The sequence below is a fragment of the Macaca mulatta genome, chromosome 20 (assembly GCF_049350105.2).
Source record: "Macaca mulatta isolate MMU2019108-1 chromosome 20, T2T-MMU8v2.0, whole genome shotgun sequence".
Taxonomy (NCBI): Eukaryota; Metazoa; Chordata; class Mammalia; order Primates; family Cercopithecidae; genus Macaca; species Macaca mulatta.
Window position 1 is genome coordinate 23,788,981 of NC_133425.1, and position 26,205 is coordinate 23,815,185.

Sequence of the window (26,205 nt, forward strand, 5' to 3'; positions counted from 1 at the left end):
CCATTTATAGCTGCAGCTGACATTTATTGAACACTTAATACGTGCCAGGCACTGTGTTAAGCACTTATGTGTATTATCATATGTAATCCTCATTACACAAGAAGGAAGTTTCATTGACCAAAGAGATAGCTTCTATTACTATCCATATTTTATTTATGAGGAAAAAGTGACACTGAAAGATTACATTTCTCAAGGTCACACAACAGATGATGCAATTAGGACTCTAACCCAAGCTTCTCTAGCCCCACATCCCATTTTCTCTACCAATGCTGTCTGCTACACACCAAAGTGCAGTGTTTGATGCTTCCATGGATTCAAGTTTTTCTCTTAAAACTTGTTCTGGGTTAGAGATGAACAAAGGTTCTTTATCCTGGTTCTTCTGGCAAAGTTTTTATCCTGAGTGTGGTTTCTAAAGTCTTTATCCTGAGTCTGGTTTCTAAAGTCTTTATCCTGGGTCTGGTTTCCAAAGTCAGGTCTTGGGGAAATGGCCAATTTCACAACTTGCCCACCCCATACCTCAATCTAGGTGGTGAGACGAAGAGCAAAGCCCTAGGGAAGCTTGGAGCCAAAGAGATCTACTATTTTCTTGCCGTCTTCTGGGTCTCTGCTACAATTTCTTGTCCTATGGAGCATGGCCAAAGCACTGATGTACCACTAAAAAAAAAACCAAAAAAACCCAAATTTGGCCACATCACTTCCTGCTTAAAACCTCTCAATGTTCTCCATAGTTTTCAGGAAACAGTCATATTCCTTAATATCCAAGACATCAATACAATATCACTTGCCTGAGTTAATGGCACCGCCTCCTAATTCATCTCCAAGCCTTTACTCTTGCTTGTACCATCCATTATCCACTCTGTGGCTAGAGTGAAATCTCTGAACTATAAATGAGATCATGTTAACTCCCTGCTTAAAATTGTGCAATGGCTTCACCCTGAAAAAGAATTAACGCCCAAACTTCATTTAGCCTGGCCAACTAGGTCTATATAATCTGGCCACAGTCCGCTTCCCTAACCTGATTATCTACCGTTTTTTCTCTTGTTTACTATTTGTCTACCACATGACTCTTTCTGTTTTTCAACAAGCTGCATTCATGATCCTTTCGCTGGTGATACCTTTTTCTAGATCCTCTTAGAACTGACTCCTCCTCCACTATTGACTTTTCTTAACTCAAAAACCACCTCCCCAGAACGCCCCACTGACCATGCTACCTAAAGCAGTCCTTCTACTGCCAAGATTGGTCATATTGTATCACATTGCTTATGTTTATTTTTTGCAGCATTTTTCACTACCTGCATTTTTGTGTTTGTTTGTTTGGTTGGTTGGTTTCATGTTTACTGGCTATCTCCCTCACCTAAAATATAAGCTCTTTCAAGGCAGGGAATCTATCTGTCTTGCTCACTGCTGTCCCCTTAGAACCTAAAGCAGTGCTTAGCAAATAAGTAGATCTTAATAGATACTTGTTGAATGATCTAACATGGCTAAAAGTCCCTGAATAATCTGGAATCTGTATATCTGTAGTTCACAGTGAATATCTATTATTCTTTACTTCCTACCATTTATTCAACCTTTTTCTGGTAACAGCAACCTCGATTTTCTCTAAAACATCATCCTTCACGCTACTGTCAGTCCACATGGATTAAAATAAGGCTGGTTTTCCTTCCTATATGCCCAAAGATTGGAAAGGTAGCCCAAACCTAAAAATTGGTGAATTCCATTTTGTGTCCATTATTATTGGTTTGGGTGGGTATGAACTAAATGAGTCGATGAGAAAGCAGACCCAAGACATTTACTGTAACTGTCGGTGGAGAGATGTCCTCTTTCTCCTAGGATTGCTCAGCTGGTAAGATGCAAGCCAGGAGCTCTTGGTACTTGAGAAGACAGCCGGCTCAGTGCAGAGGGAGGACTGCTGAGATGGAAATAGATGGATCCCAGAAGCAATAGATATTTACTTTTGGACTTTTAAGTTACACATATTAATTGATTACTTCTGTTTGTCTTATACACTTTAAGTTGGATTTCTGTTAACTGTGACTAGAAGCTTATGACCAATAGACCACCTCTCTAATTTCCCATCTCCTTGCCTGAATAAATTAGGAATTGTGCTAAACTTGAAAAGGGGTGAAATAGGTTAAAGAGTCTGTTTTCATCACGTAATAAGAATTGTGGAGATAAAAGCTTTTGGCCTGGATTGGTAGCTCCATAATGCTATCAGGGACTCCGGCCTCTATCAGTGTATCTCTGTTGCCTAGGCTGGCGTGCAGTGATAGGGGATCATAGCTCACTGTAGCCTCCGTGTCCAGGGCTCAGGTGTTCTTCCCACCTTGGCCTCCCAAGTAATCTGGATTACAGACATACTCCAGCATACCTGGCAAAAAAACAAAAACAAAACAAAAAAAAAACTTTTAGAGATGAGAGGGGATCTTGCCATGTTGCTCAGGATGGCCTTGTATTCCTGAGCTCAAGTGAGCCTCCCACCTCAGCCTCCTGAATAGTTGGCATTACAGGCGTGAGCCACCATACCTGGATCAGGCTTCTTCTGTTTTATTTTCAGGTATACTGAACATGTGCTTGTTACCTTATGTAACAACATGGCTGATCTGACTCCAGCATTAAGTCCTAGTTCCGGGTAGGAAGAAAGCCAAGAGCAAAAGGTGTCACCTATGTGCTAGCAAAGTCTGTCCAAAAACCTGCTGGGAGGAGATTTGACAGAAAATCCACAGAACGACTTTTGTTTTCCCTTTCTTAAATTTTGGTAAAATATATATAATATTTGCCATTGTAAACATTTGTAAGCATAAAATTCAGTGGCATTAATCACATTCACAAGGTTGTGCAATCATCACCTTTATTTCTAAAATTGTTTCATGTACCTAACAAAAATTCTGTAACTATTAAGCAATAACTCCTCATTCCTGTCTCCTCTTAGCCCCTGATAAGCTCTAATCTACTGTCTGTCTCTATGCATTTGCCTGTTCTACGTACCTCATATAAATGGAATCATGCCATATTTGTACTTTTGCATCGGGCTTATTTTGCTTAGCACAATGTCTTCAAGATTCATCCATGTTGTGACATGTATCTGAACTTCACTCCTTTTTATGGCTGAATAGTATTCTACTGTATGTATATACCACATTATGTTTATCTATTCGTCTGTTGATGAAGACTTGGGTTGTTCTCATGTTTTAGCCATTATCTACACCGCAACTTTTGATTACATTGTATCAGTCAGAATTTTATGACAAAACCATCCTTCTCTGTAAGGAAAACTGAACAATGTACCTTTATTTCAGCTAGGGAGAGTGTCCCCAGTCACAATTGGGAGTCTTATGTAAGAAGAAATAAGGAAAGCCTACTGGGTAAGCAACTAGAAGATTCTGTAACAATCCATGTCTTTTTGCCAGCAAATATCATTCTTTAAAATATATATATTCAGAGGGTACAAATGCAGTTTTCTTTCATGCATATATTGAATAGTGGCAAAATAGTGTGCCCATCACCCAAACAGTAGTGTACCCATCACCCAAATAGTAAATATTGTACCCAATAGGCAATTTTTTAGCCCTCACCCCAATCCTACCCTCTCATCCTTTTGGAGTCTCCAATGTCTATTTTTTCTACTTTGTTTGTCCATGTGTACCCATTGTTTAACTCCCACTTACAAGTCAGAACATGTGGCATTAGACTTTCTGTTTCTGAGTTATTTTAGTGAGGGTGATGACCTCCAATTTTATCCATATTGCTGCAAAAGACATAATTTCATTCTTTTTTGTGGATGCATAGTATTCTCTGGCATATATATGCATATAATATGTGTGTGTGTGTATATATACATAATATATATATGTGTATATATATATAAAATATATGCATGTATATGTGCGTATATATATATATACACATATATACACACACATATACACACACACACACACACATGCACACATATCACATTTTCTTTATCCAATCCTCCATTGATGGACACTTTGGTTCACTTCATATTTTTGTATTGTGAATAATGCTGCAAAAAACATACAAGTATGGGTACCTTTTTGATACAATTATTTATTTCCCTTTGGGTATATACCCAGTAATGAGACTGCTGATTGAACAGTAGAATAGTAGTCTTATTTTTAGCTCTTTAAGAAATCTTTTTTCTTTTCTTTTCTTTTTTTTTCTTTCTTTCTTTTTTTTTTTTTTTTTTTTTTTTTTGAGACAGAGTCTTGCTCTGTCATCCAGGCTGGGGTGCAGTGGCACAATCTCAGCTCACTGCAACCTCTCCGCCTCCTGGGTTCAAGTGATTCTCCAGCCTCAGCCGCCTAAGTAGCCAGGACTATGGCACATGCCATCACACCTGGCTAATTTTTGTATTTTTAGTAGAGATGGGGCTTCACCACGTTGGCCAGGCTGGTCTTGAACTCCTGACCTCAAGTGATCCACCCTCCTTGGCCTCCCAAAGTGCTGGGATTACAGGCATGAGCCACTGTGCCCAGCCGAGAAATTTTTATACTGTTTTCCACAGAGGCTGTACTAATTTACATTCCCACCAACAGTATGTAAGCATTTCCTTTCTTCTGCATCCTCACCAACATCTGTTATTTATTTATTTTTTTACTTTTTAATGATAGCCATTCTAACTGGAAAAAGATGACATCCCATTGTGGTTTTAATTTGCTTTTCTCTGATAATTAGCCAGCAAATGTTGTTCTATACATAGAATACATTTACCTTTACCCAAAAGACACCACCTCCAAAGTCTCATCCACGTAAAAGGTAAGATTTCTGGGCAGCTTGCAGCCCTTTTCAGCAGGTTTGGGTATATCCTCTCTTGGTCTAAAATAAAAGACAATTTACTTGCTTCCAGCACATCCATCATTCAATAGTGCAGAAGGAGCCACATAATAATAATAATAATAATAAACTTTTAAAAGCAAAGACTAAAGTACACACAGCAGTCACACATGTATAGAAATGATCAGCTGAGCAGGAATAACAATATTTCTCTTTCCTATGAATGGAAGACTTCCCTGGCTAGCAAATCTGTTCCCTTTTCAGAGAGAAACTTCCTTATTCATTACTTTTCATCACCCTATTCTCTGTCCCCTGGAAGGTTCTTCTCTGTCCATCTCTCTCCCTGGATTCATCTGAGGTGGAATGGGAAAGGACAGGCTTCCTGTTGGGCTCAAGGATCTTTTAGGAGTTTAGCTGTTTAGGGATTTAATAGTCTCAGGTTGCCATGTATCAAGCTTGGGAATTGTTTGGGAATGTAGTTCCTTACTATCCCTTCTTGTTGTCTTAGGTAGCATTCCCTAGAAGCAGAGCCTAAGGCAGATATTTGGATGCAAAAGACTTATTGAGAAAGTAATCTTTAGCAAAAACCCCAATGGAGTATGAGAACAAACATAAGAAAAGACAGTGATTCTCCAGTTGTGGTTTCCTAAAGAGCAGCATTAACACCCCTGGAGAACTTGCTGAAAATGAACATCTTCAAGCACCATCCGCCTTGGAAAGTTTGAGGGTGGAGCCCAATAATGTCTCATTCAACAAGCCTTCTAAGCGATTCTAATGCACACTACGGTTTGGCAACCAAAGAGGATGGAGATGAAGCCCAACAAGGATGTGGTAGCCTTGGCCTGATCATCGGAGGACCCTGGAGCATAAATTGTATCTCAGAGTTGTCCCTGCCTCTGGCAGGAGGCCAGCCTTTTGCACCTTTGTGTCTGACCGCAGGAAGAAGGGCTCTAATTCCTTGGGAGAGGCAGCTCTCATCAGCTGAGACCCAGTTGTCCCAGGAGGGGGCACCTCCGGGTTAGAAAGGTCAGGGCTAGAGGGGTATAAATGCACCAACCCAGTAAAGAAAATCTGAAGAGTAGTGTAACAACAAAGAGTAGTGAAATGACTACTTCTCCTCCTCCTCCTCCTCCTCCTCCTCCTTCTTCTTCTTCTTCTTCCTTCCTTCCTTCCTCTCCTCCTCCTCCTTCTTCTTCTTCCTCTTCTTCTTCTTCTTCTTCCTTCTCCTCCTTCTCATCCTCGTCCTCCTCCTCCTCCTCCACCTCCTCCTTCTCTTCTACCTCCTCCTCCTCCTCTTCTTCTTCTTTGAGACAGGGTCTCACTCTATTGCACAGGCTGGAGTGCAGTGGCACCATCATGGCTCACTGCAGTCTTGAACTCCCAGGCTCAAAGGACTCTCTTGCCTCAGTCTCCTGAGTAGCTTGGATTACAAGTGTCCACTACCATGCCTGGCTAATTTTAATTTTTTGGAGAGACAAGGTCTGACTATGTTGCCCAGGCTGGTCTCAAACTCCTGGCCTTAAGTGATCCTCCCACCTCAGCCTACCAAAGTGCTGAGATTACAAGCATGAGCCACTGCACCTGGCCTGCAATTGCTCTTATTCATCCAATTGTCTCTGCCGTCTTCATGAGACTAAGAGTTTCAGGTGATCAAGAGCAACGTCCTTCCTGCTTGTTATTTACTCATCAGTGCCTGTCACAGGTGTAAATCTTAATAATTACTTATGCAATTAGTTGATTAAACAAATACTAATTAAATGCCTACTGTATCCTGAGCACTATTCTAGGGTCTGATAATTTAGATTCGAACAAGACAAAGCACCTGTTCTCATGGATTTCTTTGGCTTTAGTTGGGAATATGACAATAAGCACAAAAACATATATATACATACACACAGTATAATGTCAGATATTGATAAATGCTATGAAGAAAAATAAAGCAGAGTGAGAGTATAGAGAGAAATATGGGGTGTTATTTTTAGATAGAGCAGTTAAAGAATTCTCTAAGAAGGTGACATTTGAGCTGAGGTATGAATGAAGTGAGGGATTGAACCATGACAATATCTGGTGGCAGCAATTTGTATGTAAATTCAAAATTATTTTAAAATAAATGTTTCTTACATATAAAGTATATTCAGGGAAGAGCATTCTCAGCGCAGGAAATCAATGGGTGAGTCACAGGAAACACCTGGCATTTCTGTATCAATAAAACAGGAGGTAGTTGGAGATGGACAGCTGGCACACTGCTTATTGTTTTTATTTATTTTTGAATTAACTTTAAACTTTCATCAAAATATACATGTACAAGATTTTAAAAATCAGATAGGATAGAAGTGGCTATAGTAAAAAACAACTGTTCTGGTCCCACCCTGTTCATTCTCATTACTCGTTTTATTTTAGTTTAGTTCATTTTACCCTATTGTCTCTTCTTCTCTTCTCCAGATATAGATTATTTTTATTTTTTGTATTGGTTATCTTTAATTTTCAATGACATACTAGATACTCTAGATCTCCTTTTATCAACTCTAGACAGTATATTTTGGCTATTCTCTTTGTATAATAATATTAGGATGTTACATCCTACCATTCCTCCCCTCCTTCTACCTCCAATTTCTATCACTGTCTGGAGAGTAGAAACATAACTTCACGTAATTGGGTTCAAAGAGAGCATAGAGGGTTTCAGATACTGAAAGAAGGTTAACAAGACTGAAGTTGAAATAATGATGTGTGAATGTTTTGTAAGCATATTTAGTTTTTAATGCTTTTATCTATAGGTTGAATCTAAAAGTAGAAAACTCATAACAAGGCTATGTGTGAACATTGAGAGAATTCAAGATGGCAGGGATGACACTGTTTAGTCCATGTGTGCCTGGTTTTCATCATCTCCTTGACTTACACACATGTGGGTGCCCTTAACTCTGAAGACGTTTTCTCTTCTGATGATGCTCCATTGTCTTCCGACAAAAGGTAAAGCTGGTTTGGTACCACTGACACCCAGCTTAGTTGGAGTCCAGTATCTTCTGAGCCCCATATCCTGCCATGTTGTCTTCTCCTTTGTGGTCACATTTTACTGCTGATCCCATGGACATCACTGGAGTGGCGTCACAAGTAGATCACATGGGCTTTTCACAGTAAAGTCTTCTGAGGTATCACAGAATTTCCCCCTTTTCTAAGAACTATCCTCCCACAACTCACAGGTGCTGATCCTGATGGCTACGTTTATACTACATGACCCTGAAAACTTGGCCACAGCTGCATGGACCAGGAAGTGGCAAGCAACAGAAGCTAGGCTGATCAGGTTGTCTCTCCCGGAAATTTTGAATTAGGACTAAAACTTCCCAGTTTAGTCTGGGTGGGTTTCTTAAATAGAGATGACATAAGAACTCAAAATCTAGCTTCTATTTTGAGGATCAAAGAATAGATGAAGCAAAACAATTTTTCAACTAAAAATATGAAAAGAGGCAGAGATGCAAAATGAAGTGACTGTCAAGACTCCTGATGGCTTTTTTTTTTTTTTTTTTTTGCTGGTTCCCGCTCCCTGCCGAGGCCTGATTGAACCTCTGCCCTATGATTCTTTGAAACATCGTCATATTCTTGTACCAAATTCTCCATTTTCTTAAGCTAGCTCTGGTAAGTTTTTGCCATTTACAGTCAAAGTGAACTCACTAATAAAATATTCCCAACTGCATAATCTGCTCCCTGGAGGATGAGAATCATATCTTTGTATTCTCCAAGGTGCTGAGCACATAGTGGAAGGCCTTGCACATAGTAGGCAGTCGAGAAGCATTTGCTGAATTGAAGCAGCTGTCAGTACTCCTTCCTAAATGACACAACCATTCTTACAGGGGTCACTGACCCCTCCAGATGTATGAGAAGATGGACAGGGAAAAGCATAAATAGATACACCGTGCCAACTACTTCACTAGCTGACAGCCCAATGGAAGAAAACAAAAGTCTTAATAAGAGAATCACACAACAGTTGCAAGATGTCTGAATGTCTCCTAGTCTTCTGCCAGATACGTGGGATCAGAGAGGGCTATTAGCAAACAGGAGTCTAGCTCCAACTCGCCCTGGAGAGAGCTCTGAATCTCTTGAGTCCCTCACTGATCTGTTGAAAGAGCCCTCTAGTGGTGAAAATGAGGAACGATCGCTAGCCTTACAAGCAGGTTTTACGCATCCAGGTCCACACACCTACACATTCAATTGAATGAAAGGATGAGGTCACCCCCTAGTAAGTTGGGAGGCATGGTAGGGAACTAACTGCGGCCTCCCTGCCTCCACACTGCCACTCCGTTCAGTTGTTCTGACTTGCTCCACATGCAGGTTTGGGACTTCCCACAGTGATCAGGTTGGCCCTGGACAACAATCCCAAAGAATGAGCCTGCCTCACCACGTCAGAGGCTCCGGACAAAACTCCAGTTTTATCACATGTATCCCTTTCTCTTATTCGGCAAAACTGGGTGCATAATTGCTACCTTCATCTACCTGAGCTCCTGATAATTTTCCCCCAACTATCCTTCTGCTAGGCCCCTGGGCACCATACTCTGCCTGTCTGGGCTTCTGTTGAAGAGCTAAGTGAGTGGAGATGAAGATGCTGTTGTTCCACTGTGAGTCTGGTAAATGGAGTGATTGGGGCGTACGGTCCCTTAGCCCAAAGCTCACTCATCTTTCATCAACATGGTCCTGCTTTGAAAGACCTTTCTCACTTCTGTCAGAGCAAGAGAAGAATCGAACAGATCCTGAAATGACTGCCTTGATCATTATTAATTATTTCATCTTTAACTTTCTGAGAGTGGGGAGGGAAATTTTTGCTAACTGAATTAACCCCTCCCAAGAAATACCAATCTCACCTCCATGTTATATTTGGCTTTCCCTTAAAAAAAAAAAAAAAAAAAAAGGTAACAATAATCAAGGCAGGATATTTTTTAAGATGCAAATTTTTCATTTCAGGAAAGAAAATGACACTAAGTAACTTGTAGGAGCCCTTGTATATCCTCTCCCTACTATCTTCTGTCATTCTTCTGGAGGACAGCTATAGTCCTGGCCCCAAGTTTATCCATTCCATTGTGGAATATGTGGCAAGCTTTCAGTATTTTTTTTTTTTTTTGAGTCGGAGTCTCGCTCTGTCGCCCAGGCTGGAGTGCAGTGGCCGGATCTCAGCTCACTGCAAGCTCCGACTCCTGGGTCTACGCCATTCTCCTGCCTCAGCCTCCCGAGTAGCTGGGACTACAGGCGCCCGCCACCTCGCCCGGCTAGTTTTTTGTATTTTTTTTTGGTAGAGACGGGGTTTCACCGTGTTAGCCAGGCTGGTCTCGATCTCCTGACCTCGTGATCCACCCGTCTCGGCCTCCCAAAGTGCTGGGATTACAGGCTTGAGCCACCGCGCCCGGCCGCTTTCAGTATTTCTACCTCCTGTCCATAAATCAGTGTTTGTGAACCACTACACATGCATATGCAACTAAATGCACATAGGTATACACACCTACGTATTCAAATCTATACTTTACCTACACATACCTATGCATAGCAAAAATGCCATGCATTTGCAGCAAATATGTTCACATGGTCCTAACACTGCCTGCAGGTACAAACATACATTTACATACTTGTTTTACTTCTATGACAAATTCACAGGCATTCAGAATTTATAACTAAACTGAACGCAGCACAGGTGAGCATTCAAACACAATCATTCCACAGCTATATATTCAAACTTCCTCATGCACATGTGTATTTATCTAACATCAAGAATAGTCTTCAATCTTAACACCAAAATAAGAGTAGCAAAGTCACCAAGAAGTTGTGAGCTGCATTTGCAAGCCCTTCAATATATTGCTGCTACTCAGTCACTTGAATAGAAGCTCCCAGGCAGCCAGAGATGGCACCAGGGGAGTATGTGTGTCTGCGATTACCTCCCGTTATATTACTGTCCAGCTAAATAACATTCAAACATGACAGCTGGTTGTGGACACATCTCAGGAACTGTGGAAACAACCCAAGCAGCCTCGTTTCTAAATTCCTGACCTCTGGATATCAGTCCCAGTATGCCATAAGAAAAAAATAATAAGGGCATTTCTGTGGGCTGTTTCTAGTCAACTCGGTGTGTGCCCATGCATATGCCAGAATACATAGTAATAAAAAGCTGGTTAAATGCTGTACCTTTGCAATACTGGCTATTTCCAAGGAAGAGAGCTTTCAGGTGTGCAATGCCATGCGCACTTTGGACTAACAAGCAAAGCAGACCTAACTTCACCTGCTTCATGGTCCGACTTAGATAACAATGTTAACAAATGAATATCTCAGAGACCTTTGAACAAAATCTGACATTTTCAGTGACTCTCCCACCATGAATCCATCACTCCCTTCAATGTAGATGTGTTAAAAATGTATAAAAGGCGTATTCAAAGACCAAAATCTTATAGTCTTTTGCCCAGGGTCCCTAATATGTGCATTACAGAGTCTATATACTTTTAGCTCCTTCCATCTTTTAGGAATACATGATCATATATATGAGAACAGTTCCGGGTCTGATCTGAGCAGGTTGTCTCCGGTGTAAACCAGAGCTCCAGAGAAAGGAGGGTAGACATATTGGTTTGTTTGCTGGGGAACCAAATTGAGACAGACTCTACACAGATGTGATAGTGACAACACTTTTTGCCCGCCTAAGTGAGCCATAGAGTCGCCCCCAGAGCTGCCGGTGCCTTTAAGAAGACTCGGTCTTACGGGTCTTCTTTTTCCCCAGTGGGCTCCAGTGGTGCCCGCAGCAAAAGGCAAACTTGCCTGGCTCATGGGGTGGAAGGGAGGATGGAAGAATGCCGCGTTGGGTGGGTGCTGAGAGAGCGCCAGAGTGCGCTACGGGCTTCGCTCCCCTTCCCCTTTCCTTAACCCTTCCCAGAGCGGAGGAACCGGGTCGTGCTGCAGCGCCCAGGAGCCGGGGCGCTGACTGTCCTCGTCTCCCGAAACTTTGCGCTGAGAGTGGGCTTGACTGGGCAGGGCCGAGCCGACTGATTGACCCGGGAAGGAACGGGGGAGGGCGGGTAAGGGAAGAAAGACCCTTAGCACCTTGGGTTTCTAGCTCAGGCGGCGGTGTGCAGCTGCAGGAGGGAGCTGTCCCTTCAGCATCACGGACCTTAAAGCCTAGGCGTTAGGACGGCGGAGGCGGGGCAACAGGCGGGGAGCTGTCCCTTCAGCACCACGGACCTTGGCGCCCCCAGGGAAACCAGCCGGCCCCCGCCCCAGGACTCTGTCTTTTCTCCAGTTTGAGCGGGGGTGTAGGGAGCAGGCGGAGAGCTTTCCTGCGAGGCTGTGGAAGCAGTGAACACTCTTCTCAGCGGCTCGCCTCCCAGCAGTGCTATTTTTTGCCATCCGCCCTCACCCCCAGCACACGCGCTCGCACACACACGCGCGCACGCACACACACACACTCACACAGAGACCTCTCTGGGTTTCTTTGCCTTGAGTCTCCCGGGGCTGTGAGAAGCCAGGCGCATCTCAAACCGAGCTGGCAGCTCCAGGCTCCGGAGCCATGCCCTGCACGGACCCTCGTCTTTACCAAGCTCCTGAGGAATGAAAGGAACCCAGGGACCCTCAGAAGGCAGCAGTGATGCGGACCAACCCCCAGGAGCCTGCACCCTTCCGAGGGCCATAGGCGACCCAGGGAACTGGAGAGAGCTCCAGACAGGAAATCCCAGCTTTCCCAAAGTCCCTGTGGATACTGACAAAAGGAGACCTGAATTTTTGGAAGAGCCTGTGCTAGGTTACCCGGCTGCAGAGTGATTTTCCCCTCCGGCACTGACTCTCCCCCTCCAACCCCCAGCCGTCCAGAGTACCATGAAGAATTATGAGGATGTGTGACAGAGGTATCCAGATGTTGATCACCACTGTGGGAGCCTTTGCAGCTTTTAGTTTAATGACCATTGCAGTGGGCACGGACTACTGGTTATATTCCAGAGGTGTGTGCAGGACTAAATCTACAAGTGATAATGAAACCAGCAGGAAGAATGAAGAAGTAATGACCCATTCGGGGCTGTGGAGGACGTGCTGCCTAGAAGGTATTTACAATTTCGTCTCAATGGCTCTGAATAATCCAGTTCTGATATTTTGGTGGGTGTTTGGAGGAGATGGAAGTGGTAATGAGGAGAGAAGAGTAGTTCAAATTATTGCTGAGAATGTGCAGGTGCCCAGACTCTGTTAACAGCAAGACTGACGCCATGTGGGCTAAAGGGGTTGGGTCTTGTTGATTGTTTTTAGTATAAGCTTCATGAGATGAGATTTTGTCACACTCTAGGCAGCTTCTGCAGCTTAGAAAAGTCTTCAAATCCAAAATCCCTAGGCATATTGTCAATTGCTTGGATCTCTGGCTTGAGATGGGGTCTTTAACTCTGCTTAAATTGGATTTTGAAGGGAGGGGGAGGGAAGGGAGGAGAAGGGACAAGATGAAGGAAGTGAGGAGACAGAGAGAGGGAGAGGGAGAGACACACACAGAGAGAGATCCTGACCCGGTCTGGCACATTCTGAGCTATTTCCTTATTTCTCAACATAGACTTATCAGTTTCTCCTGAGTTTGCTGTAACTAGATATTGTCATGAACTTCCACTGCCAATCAGTAACAGGGTAACATAGGTAAACCCCTACTCCCACCCACACCCTATGCACACATTTTAAGAAAAAGAAAGTCCTTATTGATACATGTTTTATTAGTTTGCATCACAACAAAACTGAAGTCTTGGTATTTTGTATCCACCTGTCTTCATTCCTAAATCATTCCCAAACTCAAAACAAGGTATTTCCATGACATTTACAAAAGACTGATTCTCCAAGAATAGCAGTTCGTCACTTCTAGTTCTGAAAATTAGGGGAGTAGTTCTAAATTATAATGAGGAAGACAGAACAATTTTAAAATGTAAAGCCCTTTTGTAGCCTACCACACTATTAAACTTGCTTTTGCCACACCAGAAGTCACTCTCAGCACCAGTAGGCAATGCTTGGATATCATTGGGAGTAAATAGAAAGATAAGGAAGAAAATCAAGGCTCTTTGGAGCCTACATGCCTGAGGGAAGTCACTGGATTAGAGGGGCAGTAGGGGTTTTCTTAAGCTTCTGAGAAATCTGTGAAGCTTGTCACCGTCGTGGGCAAGGAAGTCTGGGTTTCCTGTATGGTCCCCTCCCCTGCTTGCCATTGGTTCTTCACACTGCATTTCCACTGGCTGGCATTTGTCAGGGCTTCTTGAGAACTTGCATTTATGTAAATCGCTTAGGAAATCATGCTATGACATCACTTGCCAGTGTAATATTGCATCATTATCTGGCCTTCTTCCCATGTCCTGACACTTTGAACAACTGCTCTCCTGACTGTAGCGCTACTACAATTGATTCTGTTTCTAAAACAAATTTGCAACTGGTGGGAAGCCCATGTAGGAAAGGGCTACCTTTAATGCAGCAAGGATCATGTGAAGTCAGAAGACCTGGGTAATGCTGCAAAGTATCGCTGTGACCTTGGCTAAGACATTTACCCTCTCCAACTCTCAGTTTATTCATCTGGGAAATGATACGTTTGGATTAGGTGGTCTTGAATTAACACTGTCTAAAGCTTATACTGTATTCAATGCATTGACAGAAATTCTAGATAATTATTTCCTAAACAATGACAAAAGTCAGATATTTGTGAGCATTTGTGATTGTGTATGGTGAAGTCATTTACCTCAGGGAAATTCCATATTTTCCCTTTCTTATATCGACTATAAGGAATTGAATTATCTTTTGTAAAACTGATTTGGTGGATGTTGCAATATCTACACGGTTCTAGAGATGGCATAAAAATTCTAAGGTTCCTCCAAGCCAAAAATGGCACATATGGGTACTGTGCTTTAGCAATTTCCAATTCTTCTGCCTCTGGGAATCAAACCTGAAAATGCACAATTAAAAATGAAGTTTGACTTGGCTCATTATGATCTATGAAAAAAAATATATCTATAAGAGCAGAGGTAGGACCTAAAATTTCTGAACCCTTGCTAAGAATTTCTCAACTGATGGTTTCTCTTTTTTCCAACATCATGTCCTACACCCACAGTTTGTACAAGGAATTAAAACCCCACCCAGGCATTCTGTAGGCTTAGTGGGAGAAGTGAGAAACTGAATCAAGAAGAAATTGGATGAGTTGAAGACATATCCTTGGGCAGGTGAATTCTATTGAGAAACTCTGTTGCAGTCCCCATACAACTTGGCCTGACTTTTGTTGTTGTTGTTCACTTTTTTGAAGTATTAAATACAGTAAGATGCACAAATCACAGTGAATCACAATAAAATATTACCTATGGCTGCACCCATGTAATTAGCACCTAGATGGGTCCTGGCTGAAATTTGAAGACAAGATTTGTTGCAATGTACTAAACACATCAAGTGTTTGAGGAATTTGCAGAAGCCTCTGAATTCTGCATGGGAAGACACATGCAGTTGGTAGCATCCATTCCAGGCATTTCCGTCCTCTGGTAGAATGAAGATGGACAGTCCTTTCCCATTCAGTATTTCTTACCTACCCCTGAGCCTCAACATCCTCATTTTCTGGTCCTTTAAGTGTCAAGGGAAAACTGGGAGGTTTTTGTAGCTCCATTTTCTTAGAGGTCAAATTAGAAAAGTTCGTTCTTCTGTACTTTTTTAAAGAGCCATGAGACAATGTGATTATTTTATCCAAAAGAAGAGAACGCCAAGGAGAACATGACAGCTGTCTGCAAATATCTGAAGGGCTGTCATATGAAAGAGAGATTTGAAATGTTCTGTGTGGCCTCAAAGAGATAGAAGTAGGAGCTAGAGGAAAATAGGTTTTACCTCAATATAAATAACTATCCAATGTGGAATGGGAAGCTTTGGGAGGTGATGGGTCTTCCAACACCAAAGATATTCAAGTTTAAGCAAACTACATCAATTGTTTCCCAACTTGGCTGGTCATCAGATTCTCATGAGGAACTTTAAAAAATTAGATTATCAGGGGCTCCATAACTAGATTCCGTGCTTCCATAGGTCTGAGGTATACCACGAAAATCTGAGTTTTCTAAAGGTGCTCCAAGCAATTATGATGTTAAAGCCAACATGTATTGATATTTGCACTGGGCCTGAGGATGACTACGTGTTATAAGGATGATCACGTCACTCAAGGATGAGAAGGATGTTTCCAGTTTTCATTTCTGTAGGTAGGTTATATCCTTCTCCTTCTTGAGTGACATGATCAGCCAAACCAAGTTTACTTTGTAGCTGAATTTGGCCCATGGGCTGCCAGTTTTGAGCCTTGTAAATTACCTAAATGGCATTTTTAATCCAAATTTCTGATATTTTAATATTTGACTCCTGAATTACTCTTTAGTAGTCAATAATCACTTTTTCAACCCTCAAAAAATACCTAAGAAAAGATAAGCTAACCTAACAGAATATCCGTTACGTTTAGCACTTAATATGTGCTCACACTGTTCTAAGAATTTTGAAAAATTAACTCTTTCATCTTCAAAGAAGCTCAGTGGTGCAGATACTATTATTACCCTCATTTTACAGATGAGGAAACTGAGCCCTGGGGAATTTACATAACTTGCCCAAGGTCACACACCTAAACTCAGCAGGCAATACTTAACCTTAGTCATGCTGCCTTTCTGAGTATTTGCTAGAAAACATTAATTCATGCTTTGGTGGGTAGCCTGCTACTGGTACAAACATCAGCTTGTGAAAATGCCCAGGCACATGGGTTTTTCCATTCAGAAGTTTCAGATTTCAGAACACTCAGTGTGCCTGTGCAGCATCAGCAGGGACGCAGGAGCCACCAGACACACACAAACTCAGAGGCAGCAAAGGACATGCTTTGCATGGAGAGACAGTTGACCTGTGTAGAGACACCTACACTGGGAAACCAACACCAACACCTGACTCATTATCTGGAAAGCACGGGAGGCATTCACAAAGTAGAGCCCTAACCTGCTGCATGTTTTCAATAGTGGCCTGTGAATTTGAATGAGAACATGTTCAATATGTGACTGCCTCATTAGGAAAACCTCGTGAAGTCCTGGAGACAATCAAAGCGATGTATTCAGATAGCAGAAAGACCACCAGACTAGTAGTGAGGAACCCTAAGTGTTCATCCCATTTCCATCACTAACAGTTATGTGAATTGTGAATGTTATTTTCCCTCTTTGGACCTTAGTTTACCCAATTCTAAAATGAGAACTTCAGATAAGATTAGGGAGTAACAAATCCAAATGTTTGTGTAGATGAGGCAGCTAATGTAAAGTATGAAACAAGCATTTCCCAATCCTTTTAGCTCAATTCTAAGCAGGTTGTAGGTGGGTAACAGTAGATTTGAGAAGATGTATGGTTACTGAAACTTGGTCTCAGTATGGGGCAATAGGGAGTGGTGAGGACTGTGGCAAACTGGAAAGCACAAGCCCCATCTGAAGGATGACTACTACTTGGCTTGAGTTGACATTTACCTTGGAGAAATGGACACCAAGTGTGGCCCAATATTCCAAGTAAAGAAAAGCCAGATGTAAAATCTCTTGATTTTTAAAATGCAGGCAACTCTTTGAACTTCTTAAGAATACGATACTAGCCAAACCAAATTTACCTTGTAGCTGAATTTGGCCCCTGGGCTGCCAGTTTTCAGCCTTGTGAATTACCTAAATGACACTTTTAATATAAATTTCTGATGTTTTTATATTTTATTCCTGAATTTTATTAGTCAATAATCACTTTTTCAATTCATTTAAAAAATACTAAGAAAAGAAAGACTACTTATTTAGGATTTTAAAACAGGGAACTTAAAGTTATGACGAAGAGGTACAATAACTGATATTTCTGCTACAGATGGACCAGGATGACATCAAACATCTGGCTGGAAAGCTGGGGGAAAAAATTAGCCAGTCATTAGAAGTTCTCCCATATTTCCAAATCTCCAGATGGTTGACTTTTTCAGCCAGATGGGGTTCCAGCTTTATTTATGTGTTTGGAAACCTTCAGGGAAGCTGCAAAGATGTGGTTGAGGATGGAGGTGAGGAAGAGACATAACATTTATTAAGTATTCTCTGTGTGCCAAGCCCTGTGCTAGGTGCTTTTGTACATGTCAGCTCATACTTTTCGTATCTCCTGTCTTCTCCCAAGTAGAATATAGAATCTGTAAGGACAGAGATTCTTGTCTGTTGGGGTACTGCTCTACCCCTAAAACTTAGAAACAGTACCCAGTCATCACTTCTGCACCTGCAGTCCTAGATTTAATGCTACATCCTCCCTTAGACATGGGTTCCGAATGTGCTGGAGTTCTCTTACTCTCTTCCCTACTCCTGACCTTCTCCCAGTTCCTTTTTCTGTATTCTTCCTCCTTGCCACTAAAGCCTGAGAGCCAGATGGAAGAGAGAAGTGGGCTGGCGTCTTAAGGCAGGATGGGTGTGAGTGACCCTGACTGTGTTTGAGGGTTGAGTCAGGATTGGGCAGGTGGTAGAGGTCGGAGTATGAACATGACTAATAGTCACGGCGCAATGTGTCCATAGCGCCATACTGGTTGTTAAAATGTTAAAATACTTTCCTATGTCTTGATAAACAACATCTGGCCCAAGTCTTCCACGAACTCCCCACCACCACTGCACCCACCCTAGGCCTTACTGGGGCCTCTCAGATCCATTAGGTAAAGGGTGAAGACCCAGCCCCACAGATGTCATTGTGACCTTGCTCTGGCCCTACAAAACCATTCATTCTGATTGTCTGGTCTTGTGTCCCATTGGTTGTTAAATATTTTAAATCTCATTCCTAGTCTTATCATCATTGTTGAAAAGAAACTCACTCCTCTTCTTTCTTCCTCAAACCCAGTCTTCTACCTGACTATGGGATTCCACCTATCTTAGGAAGTAGATGCCTTGAAAATACTTTCAGTTGTTTCATTCTCTGAAATTTTATCTTCTGGATTGGAATAAAGGCAAGTGACCTTCATTCCAAGGTTGGGTGACCAGTATAGGTTATTTGTATGGATAACTAGTGTGTGTCAAGAAAACAACAACAACAACAAGAAATTAGGCAAAAAGATGACTGTGTTCTTTTAATGTTCACATAGAGCACAGTGAAACAAGCTTACCCAAAGGGTCATCTGACCCTCTAGGGAAATGCAACTTTGATTGACTTAGCTTTTAGTACAGATTCAGGCCTGGTTGCTACATGGTTAGATATTTACTTGTAGAAAACTGAGAAAATGCGCATAATTTTTTGTTCAGTAGATGTGCATGTGATTTTCATTCATTAGAGGAGATAACCCCAAGTGTTGTGGATTTATTCTCTCCTCTCTTGAATATTAATCAGTTTTATATTAATTTAGTGATCTTATTTCAAAATTTTTTTTCACTGAAAAAAATAGAACATCCCCTTTGAACTAGTTTTGTCATTCTGCTGGCTTCCTCATTGCTGAATTGAACAAAACTTGACATGAGCTCACTATGTATTTTAGGAGAATTATGTTTTTAATAATTTAAAATTTCTTTGACATATGGAGGCATCGCCCAATGAAAACAATGTTTCTGAGCTTAAACAGAAGTGTAGAAAACCACAGGTTGTTTTAATTTTCTCCCATCTCATAACCCTGCCACAGCACACTTTTTCAACGTAGGAACAAATAGGTGTTTACTAAGTTAATGAAAGACCACAGAGAATACGGGATATAGCAGGGGCTTTTGGAGCAGGTGGACCTGGGGGCTTATGTGGATCCTGTTGTTTACTGATTGTGAGACCATGAAAGTTGCCTACCCTCTGAGCATTAATTTACTTACCTGTGAAATGGGGAAATAAAAGTAGCAAGTGCCATCAACTGTTTCTGTTTTAGTTCTTGTGTTTCCTTCATTCCTTCTTACCTCTAAATAACATGTTGACCATTAGTTCTTGATTTATGCATTTCTACACAAGATCCATTTGCTAAGACAAACAATAAGTTAGCTTTCTTATACAAGTTCTCTCCTTCCTCCCAATACTTTTAGTTCCTGAGTGAGGTACCTGTGGCTCCAAGAAGAATCATTCATAATGATTGGGCGCTGGATTGGACACTTGCTTAAGCAGCATGGCTGCTCATGTGCCCACATAGCAAGGGACTTGGAGGGAACACAGAGCTAAGAGGGGGCATGGGAGTGGAGCAGCCTGCTTGGAATGGTGAAGCTCTGTGTGTGGACTGGATCTGGCAGTGGGTAGCTGAGCTGCCGCCATTGTGTTCATATCTCACCTGAGAGAGCAGCCCATTAACCAAGAAAACCCTAACCCGGCTGCACAATGTTTGTGAAGATGTTGCCCTATACGAGGCTGCCTGGCCAAGGGGTAGAGTAGGGGCTGAGTTAGCCCACACTCCGCTCACCAAACCATGCACCTTGGTTCAGAACTGAGTCTATCCAGAGCGGGGAGGGTCTATAATAAATGTTCACAGGGTACTGTATGGGTCAACTACAGTCTCAGCAACATGGGGCTGTACGTTTTCAGTGAAAGGAGCCAGGCAGGATGGAAAAGACTAGACCAGAGTCAGAGATTCCACACCAGGAAAGGAAGTTGCAGTGGGAAGGTACCATAGGATCCTCCAATAACCAATACATGTGACTCCGCAAGACAGTCAGCATGCAGATCCGTGCTACACAGAGTGCCTGGCCATTGATGTCAGCCAGAGAAGCAGTGGAGGCAAACAAGAAAGGTTTACAGTCTTGCCTGTCTAAGTGAAGTGGCATGTTGGCCTTTTCTTTTTTCCTGCTCTCTGCAGAAACATACATACAGAAGGTGCTAGTATCTAAAGGAGGAAGGAGCAGGGATAGTGATTTGAATTCAACATGCAATTTGAAATGTTAGACAAACTGGAAGTTTTAATAACCAAAAGTGACTGGGAAGTTATGAAATCTGCCTAAACTGTCATTAAAGAAATGAAGGATTTGATATAACACAGTTGAAAGCCAAACTAAAACTGGTGCATGTTTATATCCCACTAAATTGAGACCCATCAATAAACATAAATAATGTCATCATGCTTTGTCTCAGAAATTTTAATAGTTGAAAACTCTGCAGGGCACAGTGGATCACATCTGTAATCCCCGAACTTTGAGAGGCCAAGGAGGGTGGATCACTTGAGCCCCAAAGTTTGAGACCAGCGTGGGCAACATAGTGAGACCCCCATCTCTACAAAAAATACAAAAAAGTTATCCAGGTATGCTGGCATGCTCTTGTAATCCCAGCTACTCAGGAAGCTGAAGTGGGAGGATCACTAGAGCCCAGGAGATTGTAGTTGCAATGAGCTGAGATCATGCCACTACACTCCAGCCTGGTGATAGAGTGAGACTCTGTGAAAGAAAGAAAGAAAGAAAGAAAGAAAGAAAGAAAGAAAGAAAGAAAGAAAGAAAGAAAGAAAGAAAGAAGAGAGAGGGAGGGAGGGAGGGAGGAAGGAAGGAAGGAGAGAGAGAAAGAAAGGGAAGAGAAAAGAAAGAAGGAAGGAAGGGAGGGAGGGAGGGAAAGAAGGAAGGAAGGAAGGAAGGAAGGAAGGAAGGAAGGAAGGAAGGAAGGAAGGAAGGAAGGAAGGAAGGAAGGAAAGAAAAAGGGCCGGGCGCGGTGGCTCAAGCCTGTAATCCCAGCACTTTGGGAGGCCGAGACGGGCAGATCACGAGGTCAGGAGATCAAGACCATCCTGGCTAACATGGTGAAACCCCGTCTCTACTAAAAAATACAAAAAACTAGCCAAGTGAGGTGGTGGGCGCCTGTAGTCCCAGCTAATGTAGTCCCAGCTACTCGGGAGGCTGAGGCAGGAGAATGGCGTAAACCCGAGAGGCGGAGCTTGCAGTGAGCTGAGATCTGGCCACTGCACTCCAGCCTGGGCGACAGAGGGAGACTCCATCTAAAAAAAAAAAAAAAAGAAGAAAGAAAGAAAAAAGAAAGAAAAGAAAAGAAAGAAAGAAAGAAAGAAAGAAAGAAAGAAAGAAAAGGAAAGAGAAAGAAAAGAAAGCAAGCTAGCTCACTCAGTGATGTGTGTATATATATATATAATGATGTGTAGCTATATCTCAGGGCTTGACAAGCTACAACTAGGCCAACTTCAGCCCATTGCCTGCTTCTGGACTGCCCATAGCTAAAAATATTTTGTACATTTTAAAATGGTTGAAAAACTAAGTAATATGCAATATTTGTGACAAATAAAAAAGATATAAAATGCAAATTCCAGAATCCATAATCCTAAATGTTGTCAATAAAAAATTTATAGAAACTTGTTTTCCTTTTTGTCATTTATATTTCTATATAACATCCTCAGTTTTGCTGCTTGGCCTGCAAAGCCTGAAATATTTACTATCTTGCCTTTTCCAGAAAAAGTAAAGTTTGCCAAACCCTGCTATATCTCACTGCAGAGACATGTAGGAATCTATAATAACATTCTATTTCTAGAAGGATTATTTGTTTTTCCAAGAGTTTTGAATTGCTTTTCTTTTTTTTCACACCATCTGCCTTTATCACAGACCCTTCATGTGATTAGATATTCTTTCTTTCCCAGAGAACTCTCACATAGTTCTGATTTTTCCCTTCTCTCATGGTGTCTGGGAAAATGCAGCCCCTGTCCAGGTACACAGGGAACAGTATCTGCTAGGGCTGACAAAAGAAGAAAGCCTTGGGAGCCAGTGTTTCTACTGACAATGAAAAGAAAGGAACACTATAGATAAGTTTGATAGTAGACTCCGTAAGACACGGTTACTCGGTGGGTGACCCACAACAGGCAGCTGGTGTTGGGAGTCTAGGTACAAATACTGTGCCATTTAGCTCCATGGATGAGGTTCAGTATGCTTATGAAACTTCATGAAAGATACATGAATGGGCACCTCTATGAAAGAGTCTCATACTCCAAAATGTAACAAACTACAAAGAGAGAAGTTAGAACAGAAGTGAAACTGAGGGTGACACCTAGGGTCAAACATAGATGGTAATCAAAGGTATGACTGTACACAAGAAATGCCAGAGAAACACAAGGAAGACAAAGAAGGAAAATGATACCCTAAGTAGCACTAACATTTATGGACAAAGAACACATGAGCCAGTGAGATTCTGGAAAAGCAGAGATAAAGGAGGAGAAGGAGAATTCAGGATTTGACTATCGTTTTGTGGGTCTGCTGAAACTTTTTCCAAAATGGTACAGATGAATGACAATGTCTACTACTAAAAGCCCTCCAGCCTAAGAGAGCGCTCTGCAAGGCAGGAACCCCACCTGTGGCTTACCTCCTGGATTCGCATGAGGTGGCTCACTTCCAGGGCAAGTCTGCCCTTCTTCCTGGGATCAGTCAGCAGGTGAAATTGTGTTATGGATCCTGGGAGCTGTTTCTGAGGAAGCTGGAGAGGGAGAGGATGGGCCATGAGAACCCCAGAAACAGGTGCCAAGTAACTAGGGAAAATAATTATTTTTAATCTTTTAATTGTTACTTTTCAAAATCATTTTGAGACAGGGTCTTGCTTTATTGCCCAGGCTGAAGTTCGGTGGTGCAATCAGAGCTCACTGCAACCTCGACCTCCTGGGCTCAAGGGATCCTCCCACCACAGTCCCATGAGTAGCTGAGACTACCAGCACATGCCACCATGCCCGGCTATTTTTAAAATTTTTTTTAGAGATGGGGTCTCACTATGTGGGCCAGGATGGTCATCAACTCCTTGGCTCAAGCAATTCCCCCACCTTGGCCTCCCAAAGTTCTGTGATTACAGGTTTGAACCACTGTGCCCCATCTAGAAAAAATAATTAATAGCTAATACTTCATGAATACTTTCTATGTGCCTAGCAATGATTATTGTGGCAGATTGGGCATTTATATGTTTGTTTTTGAGACAAGAGTCTTGCTCTGTTGCCCAGGCTGGAGTGCAGTGATGTGATCTCGGCTCACTGCAACCTCTGCCTCCCGAGATCAAGTGATTCTCCTGCTTCGGCTACCCAAGTAGCTGGGACTACAGACGTGCACCACCATGCTCAGCTAATTTTTTGTATTTTTAGTAGAGACAGGGTTTCTCCATGTTGACCAGGCTGGTCTCAAACTCCTGGCCTCAAGTAATCTGCCACCTCTGCCTCCCAAACTGCTGGGATTGCAGGCGTGAGCCACCATGCCAGGCCTCATATCTGGACCAGGCCCTAAGCATTTATTCATTTATTTAACAGACACATGCTAGATGCCAGGCACTGTTCTAAGCATGCACTTTACAATTATTATTTAACCCTCTTGATTTCTTTGAGAGATAGATACTATTATTACCTCCATTTTACAAACTGCACATGATTAGTAAAGGCTGGGCTGGGATTTAAACTGTACCTTCTGTTTCTCATTAACTGTATTCTGGGCCCTTGGATAAACCCTTCACATAAACAGGCTCAATTGAGCCTCATCATAGCCCTGTCTACTACTTAGCTGTCCTGTTCTACCAGCAAGGAGATGGAGGCTCAGAGAGGTAAAGTAGCCTGCACAAGATCACTCTGCTAGGTGGTGGCAAGGTTGGGATATAAACCACAGTCCCACCCTAACCATCACACCACACTGCCTTAATTTAAGGACCCGGGTTGGTGGGTTGGGTCTCCTCCAACCTGCTCAATCCTGTGTCAGGGAGAGCTCAGTGTCAGTCAGAGGCTCTGAATCACTCAACCACTGGAGATATTGTGAAAAATAATTCACCCAACCTCTGCTAATTCTGATAGGTAATCCAGAAAGCAAGGTCAAGGAAAATAAAAGGTAAAGCCAATAAAATTGAAACGTCATAGCACTAGGCTGTGAAGAAATACCACCTCTGGAGATCAGATGTAAATTTTTCTTTAAAAAGGTAATACTAATGATTTGGAAGTGAGAAAAACAGGGAGCCTGATGGGATGCAGGTGAGCAAACGATTTGAGGTTCTCACATCTTCTACGTTGGAGTTGGGATGTTTGCCAATGTGGGGATGGAATCAGGTCCGTGGCTATTCCACTTCCTGAGGAGTAAACTTGAGCACATTATTTATTTGACTTCTTTGGGCTTTAAACTCTGTGTCAGGCATGAGTAGACCCTACCCTTGCCCTCACCTCCAGGTTTTGGGCTTGAGTGACTCTGTAACATAGACAGTGAGAATCTGCAGCCAGGTTCTCATGCAGCACTCCGACATCAAAACCGTCTTTTGTACAAGTACAAAGTACAAGACTTGCAATAGACAAATGTACCACCAGGCCTGGTTCTTACTTGGTCTTGGGCTTGAGTGGGCCAGGAATGGGCAGTGAGGCTGAGATTTGGGCAGGCAAGGCCCAGCACCGTCTATCCACCTTTTAGCCTGCAGGCTGTAGGAAATGTTATTATGTATCTTATTGCCACCCAAAAAACTATCCGCCACATTTCCCTGAACCACCAGCCTAGAACCACAGTCTGGTGTCTAGTAGATCTTCAATAAATATACCTTGATTTTTTTTTCCAGAAGGAAGATATTTCAATTACCTTAAGCTTCTCCTAGCGAACCTATACTAATCCCTAACAATGACTGTTTTACTCTCAAGTGCTTACAAATTACCCTATTAATAATATATCCTATAATTCCAGCCACAATTGTTTACAATTCAGCAGCCTGTAGTTTGAGAGAGTCTAGCTCTCCAGTCTTGAAAATCTCAGCTGAGTGCGGTGACTCACACCTGTGATCCCAGCTGTTTGGGAGGCCAAGACAGGTGGATCACTTCAGGAGTTTGAGACCAGCCTGGCCAACACGGTGAAACCCCACCTCTAGTAAAAATACAAAAATTAGCCAGGTGTGGTGGTGGGCACCTGTAATCCCAGCTATACGGGAGGCTGAGGTGGGAGAATAGCTTAAACCTGGGAGGCGGAGTTTTCAGGGAGCTAAGATAGCACCATTGCACTCCAGCCTAGGCAACAGAGAGAGACTCCATCTCAAAAAGAAAGAGAGAGAGAGAGGAAGGAAGGAAGGAAGGAAGGAAGGAAGGAAGGAAGGAAGGAAGGAAGGAAGGAAGGAAGGAAGGAAATCTCAATGTTATTTGTTCATTTGTTTTTTTTTTTTTTCCATTTTATCCACGAAGATCATCCAGAGTAGTTCAACAGTCGCATTTTAAAATTCCCTCAGTATCCTGGGTGCAAACTTGGGAAAAGAAAAAAGAAAATATATGTTGTATGGACATATTGTGCACAAATCCCACAGACATTGTTTCTATTCCTTGTGGCTAAGAGTCTATATGTACATTTGCTCACCTGCACATTTAGGAAGTGGAATTTCCACCACTCTGTATTGTGTACCATATGCTGTTTGACATCATGCATAGCTGCCCTGGAATACAATAACACCTACCTGTTAAATTAAAGTGATCCAAAAAACCATGTTGAGGTAACTGCTGAGGTGCCTTCCATCACCTCATTCATTACAAAAGTCTCCTGTCACCTGCAGAAACTGGTTTTG

General features: G+C 42.3%; 1 protein-coding gene and 1 long non-coding RNA gene across 6 annotated transcripts in view; one reads left to right on the top strand and one right to left on the bottom strand.

The window, feature by feature from the left end:
* Positions 1–128: 128 nt before the first annotated feature.
* Positions 129–12,129, bottom strand: LOC144338135 (uncharacterized). The gene is made up of 3 exons (XR_013411976.1): positions 11,575–12,129; positions 4,732–4,836; positions 129–2,368 (listed from the first exon to the last, which is right to left on the bottom strand). It is a non-coding gene; the product is annotated as an uncharacterized LOC144338135 (long non-coding RNA).
* Positions 12,130–12,175: 46 nt separating this feature from the next.
* CACNG3 (calcium voltage-gated channel auxiliary subunit gamma 3) overlaps positions 12,176–26,205 on the top strand; it is a 107,372-nt gene continuing 93,342 nt past the window's right edge. For 4 of the 5 annotated variants that reach the window (XM_077983619.1, XM_077983618.1, XM_077983620.1 and 1 more), the window contains exon 1: positions 12,243–12,845. In XM_077983619.1, the coding sequence (XP_077839745.1) occupies positions 12,635–12,845 (211 nt within the window). In that variant the 5' untranslated portion in view covers positions 12,243–12,634. 5 annotated transcript variants of the gene reach the window in all.